Source organism: Nothoprocta perdicaria, unplaced genomic scaffold (assembly GCF_003342845.1).
Source record: "Nothoprocta perdicaria isolate Ctin4 unplaced genomic scaffold, notPer1 scaffold_120, whole genome shotgun sequence".
NCBI classification, from domain to species: domain Eukaryota; kingdom Metazoa; phylum Chordata; class Aves; order Tinamiformes; family Tinamidae; genus Nothoprocta; species Nothoprocta perdicaria.
The window spans coordinates 677,500-684,331 of record NW_020454317.1 but is presented as its reverse complement, the minus strand read 5'-3'; the positions used below and the strand labels follow the sequence as shown (position 1 = coordinate 684,331).

The following is a 6,832-nucleotide window of genomic DNA, read 5'->3' as shown; positions in this document are numbered from 1 at the left end:
CCATTCTGTGGCTCTGGGAAAAAGAGCCACCAGAGCCCGGGAGTCAGCAAAAATATGCTCCTGCAGGGTGGATAAACAGGCGAATCTAAGCTCATCTTAGCTTCACTCCTCAGGATCTCTGAGGAAGGTAAGAAGCAACCGGCCCTGGTCMCTCATGCAGCCACCCGCCCACCAGAGCCCGCCCTGCGATCGATGCAGCAACAAAAAAGGCGGCGTTTCTCTCGCTTCTTTCCCACAGCATCCTGATTTTGCTTGCAMTCAAGTGAAAGTACCACTCCCCAAAATAACACAGACTTCTTTTTTTAGTCACCAAGTATGCTCAGGCACAGCTTTTTTGTTGTTGTTTCAATTTTTACAAATATTTGAAAGAATCACTGAGCAAACAGTGACACTAATGGGTATTCCAACAGGTCGAGGTGCCCAATGAATTACATTTTATTGAGTTTAGCTCCATTCTCTTGGGATGAGGAGGGAAAGAGAACCAAGATTTTCTAGAAAAGCCTGGTGGTGATGGCAGCAAAACTCAACAACTTAGGGCAAGGGGAAAAAAAGGTCTGGGGCTACTGTATAGAAATCCAGACATCAGTGAAATTTATTAGAGGGGAATTACTAGATCCACATGAGCTCTCACCAGTAAGTAAATGTAACTGGTGGGTTAGGGAAGGGATTACAGCTGCTCCGCGGTAAAACCCAAACTCACACCTAGGTCACCACAGCTGGAGCTGGGGCAGGAGAACCAAAGCTGGCTGCTAGACTGAGAATTCCAAAATGAGGGCAAATGATGCTAGTGGAGGCAATTCTAAGTTCCTCACAGGCATCTTCTGCTGGTCAGTGCCAGTGGTCCTGGAAAACTTTAATTCTTCATTTCTTCCCTTGTTTGAGTAGGAGGCTGTCACTGAAAGGGAGACAAACAAGTCATTAGCCAYGAAAGCCCAGGCAAAACTAAGCCAGACCCTTCCCACAGGACTGGGTGCCAACACCCAAAGGATTCGGGCTTCGACCCTGGCAAACAAAAGCCTTTTCCAAAGCCCCTAAGCCTGCCAGAAGGAGTAACATGCGAAGCATGAGAGACCCCTCGGAAAAGGAACCATCTCTGGCTTCCTCTATTTTAAACTGCTAGCTGCACAGCAGGAAACTTGGCTGGCATTCCCTCATCCAGCAGCACAGGACAGACTAGGCAGATGCCAAACTTCCTCCAGCTCTGAGAGCAGGGAGTGAGGCAAAGAGCCATGGCCTGGAAAGTTTTGGGAAAATTGTTAATAACGAGGAGAAGAGAATGCTTCCTACACTCAGCTAGCTGCCTGTTTGCAGCCCTCTTTGGTCACCCAGGATAAATCCCAGGACACTCCGCAGTTCACTACTGCTGCCTTCCTTCTGCACTGGACACACATAGCTCCAGTTCCTGCACATCTGCTACTTGGTGCAGCTGTTTGGGTGGCCCCTGCAAGGAAGGGATGCAAGTTTCACATCACAAACGGGGGCTGAATAAACTCTCTCCACTCAGAAAGATGCAAGGCAGCGGCATCCCAGATCCAGGCAAACATGCACACCCTCTTTCCAAGTCCTCAGAAAAGGATCAGAATAAAGATCAGTGCCTTACCTTCCTCTGTGTGTCAGGAGATGCATTAAGGGGATGGAGGGGAGAAAGAAGAGTAAAGCGATTAGATTTAACACGCTTAGTTTCTACAGCAAGCGAGGCTGCTCCCTGTTTGGCTCTACCCTCGGGCAGCAAGATCTTCCCAGGGGAAAGATCCTGCAGCCCCCTGAGAGAGCCTCGGGAAGGGAGCCAGCTTCACAGGAAGGTGCTTCTAAATCCACCCCCAAGGGCCCTCAGCCCCCTGTACCTGGTAAAGCCCTCGTCCTGCAGGTTCAGCACCAGGTTATCTGCTGTAAGATACACACGGTTCTGTGAGGCTGCAATCTGCAAGAGACACCCGTGACACAGGCTGTGTGAAACAGACAGGCAGGAACAACCGGGAAAAAGAGCCTTCAAAAAGAATCTTTCCCCTCTGCAAGACACAGCTTTGCACTTCTGAACATGACGTTTGGCCTTGCTCAGGCCTTTGCCAATGAGGGGAAAGGGAAAATATGAAAAAAGAACCACTTAYGAAGCAAGTTAGGCTCAAGCTATGCCTAAGTGCACTTAAAAAGAAGTTTCTTGCATGATAGTCTTTTAGACAACTAAACTAATGGACTAATGGCTGTTAGCGTGATATTTACATTTGGAATCAGAGTWCCTATACACTCTTGTTTGCATTTACTTCAGATCTTAGTTATGCCAAAGCATTTCCCCAAAATAGCTCTGCCAGGTCCAGGATTCCCCCTCCAGTGCCATCAGACTTCCTAAAAGGAGCGCTCATTCTTTCTCCCTGTCAGACAGACCTTTGCTCCCAGGCTTATCTGTTCCCCACTTCTCAGCCTGCAGGAAACCAGGAGCTTTTGGCAGCCGCAGCTGGATGTGGGTGATGGAATCTGATGTGGATCTGGCCTCGCTACGTGGCGAGCAGGGGCTCTTGGCTCGCACCTAAGTGCGGCAGGGTCGTTCCGAGCGCAGAAGGGCCGAGCAGGAGCAAAGGTCGGGACAGGACAGTCGCCTTCGCCTTAAAATCATCATGTGGCCACTGGGCTGGGAGAGGCCGCACAGGGAAAAGCAGCAGGAAGGAAGGAATTCCGCGCCCACCACTCACCGTTTTGGAAATGTTCTGAGCAGCGCGGATTTTCCGTAGCTTGATGTAGCCTGGGTTCCTGCTCAGGGCTTCACCGAGGTGCAGGGCAGCAGGAGTTAAAGAAAAAGCTCCTAGCAGAAGTCCTTGCTCTCAAGGAACTTTCTCAGCTATTCTCAAGTGTCTTGAGAAATAGGATCTATCCCAGTCACACAGACCTCCAAACCAGGAATAATAAAGTTATTATCCCACACAACKGATGAAACAAGCCTTGCTCGAAGAGTCAAGGCTCACAGTCTATCCTGATCTAGCCTGTAATCTTGGACAAATCCCTCTGCAGACTACTGCAGGAAAAAAAACACAGCCTGAGGAGATCTCTGCCATCCCACCAGCCTCCTGACCGTGAGCCAAATAATGCAGCAGGTTCACACAGTACTGAACTGCCAGACTCACAAGCCACCTCCCGCAGAGTCTCCCCAAAAAGGATATCATCTTGGCAGCCGTAGCTTCCCCTTCAGCCTGAACAATCTTCTGCTTCTGCTCCTGCTTTGCTTTCTCCACCAGGAACTGGGCGCGTTGAGCCTCCTGCTGGGCTGTATGGGCAATGGCCACGAGGGTCAAAGCAGATCCCCTCCTCCCAAGCCCCCCACCAGCAGGAGCCCACAGCTGGGCTGGCCGCACGCTCCTGCTTCCCTAAGGGAAGGAGGCCGCTCTGGAGCCACACTCCCAACCAAGGAGGGCATCTGAGCACACTGCTTTCCAACCAACAAGGTTGGCGCCCTCTAAATGTAACTTCCACAGTCAGAGACAGTCCCAGTTTGGAAGCAGAACCTTTACAGCAGAGCTCCGTCCAACTAAAGTTCCATTTCCTTGGCAATGAGCCAGCATTTTCTGATAGAACTTMTAAAACAACCCTCGTAAAAACTTGTAAAATCCTTATATAATACCAAGGAAGCCCAAATTCACAGCTTTTCAGCTGCATCCATCCAATAGCAACAAGCAGGCAAAATTCGGCCTCCCTGTTCAACAGGAGCGTAGAGGGAAGCCACCATTTCCCGGTGCCAACCCAACTCACCCACTTGCTTGGCTTCCACGGCCGCTGTGTATTCCCGGCTGAAGCTCAGCTCCGTGATGGCCACATCGTCCAGGATGAGGCTGAAATCCTTGGCTCTCTCCGTCAGCTCTCGCCGGATGAGCAGCGACACCTGAAACGCGAGCGTGGAGGGAAGAGTGAGGCAGGGAGGCTGCTGCTCCGCTCCCATGGGCTCCAGCAGGGAAGCCCAACAGCCCCCCACAGCTCATTCCCACTGGGCCTTAGGGAGGAACTGCCCAGAACAACCTGTTCCCTTTGAATTTGCATCTCTTCACTAAATTGCATACTCACAACTACCTACAAAACTTTTAGAAGTAAATTCAGCTCATTTAGAACTGTTAATCGTTACATGCAATTCAGTAACATTGCAGAACAAACCCCAAACCTTCAGAGTTTTCTATTTTCATAGCCCATGGGATATGGTTCCGCAGTTCCCACGTGTGTTTTCTCAGGAATTTCTTTCTCTATCTCGAATGTCATTGTTCTGGCTTTACCTGTCTCCTCACCCTTATTCTCACATTAAGAAAACATGAAACCCYGCACCTCACCACCACCCATTACAGGCACATCCCACCTAGCGTGGCTACTCCAGATGTTCCTCATCTCTTTGKATAACAGTAGACTTTATATATTTTGATTTATGTATTTTCGCTCATCTCCCGGTCCGCCAGTATCTTTATCAGCCAGGCTGACCAGTCCCAGACAAAATGTGGATTTAAATGGAAAGGGCTGCTGCAGTCTCACACCCCTGACCCTCCTGGTATTTGCTCTCGATCTACGGCAGCTCTTCGCCGAGCACAATTCGGTAACGGTGCCAGTGCTCCATGGTGAGCACAGAGCTAGGCACGGTCACTTCAGCTGCTCCTCAACGTGAAGGGCTTCAATATTTTTTGCTCTAGAGGCATCAGTATTGSAAGAATTTATGACAGCAAAGCAAAAAAAAAAAAAGAAATTGTTCAGAAAGTCCAGAGACGACTGAACAGGCCTCACTGCTCCTGACAAACCTAAATCAAAGGCAGACATTGCTTGTTTGTTGCTGTCACATTCCCCCTTTTCTCCTTACACAACATTTATAACAAATCTCTTCACTGCTCACCMTACAGCCCCGGACAGAACCTGAACCCCCCGCTCAGTTTAGGAGATGGCCAATCAGTCCCCCTCGCTGCTTTGTCCTCACAGATCAAAAAGCAGCTGAGAGACGCTTCGTATTTTGGTTGTATTTTGTTTTCCCAATCACTCTAGCAGCAGATCTTCCCTCTACCCTTCTGAAGGAAATTTAAGTAATATCAAGATCCCTGGCAAACAAGTTTGTAGCACATGCGTATTCCAGCAGAGGCATTTTTTCCTCCTTGGCAATTATTAGCTTTTTGAAAGAACAGAAGCATTTCCTGCATTTCCTACATTCCATTTTGGTTCTCTGGAAGAGCACCCATCACTAAGAACTCATCACTTTATTAACAACTCCAACTCCTCCACCTCTTTTTTCTTCTTTTCTTTTTTCCCCCCAGATCCTTTAGAACTATTTAAATTGGCTGTGACAGCTCTCCTGAAGCCCATGCAGGGTCAAGCAGCCACTTTTAAAGCAGCTTCTGCCATGACCTGTGGCCTAGGGGGCAGGTCAGCTCTCCCTCCCCTATCCCCACCCCACAGGGCTGTGTTATTTTTCCCTTAGGTCCCTACTGAGCATCCCATTTCCTTCCCATAACCTAGGGATACGCTCGTGGTGTCTGTATCGCTACTGAAATGAAACYAAGCAGGGCAGAGCTGCACGACGCCTTTTCCATTTGGAGGCTTCTGCCTCCAGTAAAGCCGTCCTTTACCTGCTGAGCACTCCCTATGCCCGCTGGCGGCGCAGGGAGCTGGGTCATTTAGCCTGGAGAAGAGGAGGCTCSGGGGAGACCTCACTGATCTCCACAACTGCCTGAAAGGAGGCTGCAGAGAGGCGGGGGTCGGTCCCTTCTGCGGAAGAACTACTGATCGGACAAGAGGAAACGGCCTCAAGTTGCCCTTGGGGAGGCTCAGGTTGGATATTGGGAAGAATTTCTACAAGAAAGAGCAGTTCTGCATTGGAACGGGCTGCCCAGAGACGGGTTTATGGCTGGGCTTCATGATCTTGAGGGCGATTCCCACGCACACGAGCRGCGATTTCAGGCGGGGAGGTCGCGAGCAGGGTCACCTGGGCTCTCTGGGTGATGAGCTGCGAGGCGTTGAACTTGGCCACGACGCTCTTGAGCACCTCGTTGACGATGGAGGGCAGCACGCGCTCCTCGTAGTCGAGGCCGAGGCGCTGGTACATGGAGGGCAGCTCGGCGGCGTTGGGGCGCGTGAGCACGCGCAGCGAGATGTTCACCATCTGCAGGTCTGCGCGGGGCGCCCGCCCGTCAGCCGCGGCGCCCGGGGGCCCCGCCGCGCGCCCCGCGCCCCGCCCTCACCTTTGGAGCCCGTGGGCGAGGAGATCTTGCGCGGGCGGGCGCGGATGTCGTAGATGACGGGGTACTGGAACCAGGGGATCCTGCGGGGGGGCAGGGCGCTGAGCGGGCGGGCAGCGCGGCGGGGCCGGGGGCGCGCGGGGCGGCCCTACCTGAAGTGCAGCCCCTCGGCGAGGATGGTGTCCTGCTGCACGCCGCCGATGCGGTTGAAGAAGATGGCGCGCTGGCCGCCCTCCACTGCGGGGACACGCASGGGCCGCGTGAGCGCGTGGGGCCGGGCCGGGCCGCGGGCGGGCCGGGGGGTCACTCACCGATGAAGAGGGACTCGCGCACGCCGTAGGCCAGCGCGCCGGCGCCCAGCAGCAGCTTGAGCGCGGTGCCGGCGCCGCGCGGCCCCGCGGGCAGCCGCCCCGCCAGGTCCTTCAGGTTCTGCGCCATGGCCGCGCCGCGCGCCCCGCACGCGAAGGGCACCGGAAGCCGCCGCCGCGCGGAAACGCCCCCTCGCGGCACCCGTCCCGAGCGGGCCGCGCCGCGCCCCGGAAGCGGGTCCGGCCGGGATGGGTTAGCGGCGGCGCGGCCGCAGCGCCATCTTGGCAGGCCGCGGCGCCCCGATTGGCGGCGGGGGCGCGGGAGCCAATGGGCGGGCG

General features: G+C 53.6%; 1 protein-coding gene across 1 annotated transcript; it reads right to left on the bottom strand.

Annotated features, from left to right (window-relative positions):
* Positions 1–521: 521 nt before the first annotated feature.
* PHB2 (prohibitin 2) lies at positions 522–6,665 on the bottom strand. The gene is made up of 10 exons (XM_026054347.1): positions 6,497–6,665; positions 6,338–6,422; positions 6,189–6,268; positions 5,933–6,117; positions 3,739–3,868; positions 3,153–3,256; positions 2,688–2,765; positions 1,845–1,921; positions 1,601–1,606; positions 522–895 (listed from the first exon to the last, which is right to left on the bottom strand). The coding sequence occupies exons 1-10, from the start codon at positions 6,621–6,623 to the stop codon at positions 862–864; spliced, it is 906 nt and encodes a 301-aa protein (XP_025910132.1). The 5' UTR covers positions 6,624–6,665; the 3' UTR covers positions 522–861.
* Between the last annotated feature and the right edge of the window lie 167 nt (positions 6,666–6,832).

What these genes read in the sequence shown, in the direction of transcription:
- PHB2 (XM_026054347.1), bottom strand. Translation starts at nt 6,623, where the DNA reads ATGGCGCAGAACCTGAAGGACCTGGCGGGGCGGCTGCCCGCGGGGCCG. An exon ending in CGTGGAAGCCAAGCAAGTGG is followed by an intron (nt 3,257 to 3,738) that starts GTGAGTTGGGTT and finishes TTGCCCATACAG; the next exon opens with CCCAGCAGGAGGCTCAACGC. An exon ending in CTCAGAACATTTCCAAAACG is followed by an intron (nt 1,922 to 2,687) that starts GTGAGTGGTGGG and finishes TGTCTCTTGCAG; the next exon opens with ATTGCAGCCTCACAGAACCG.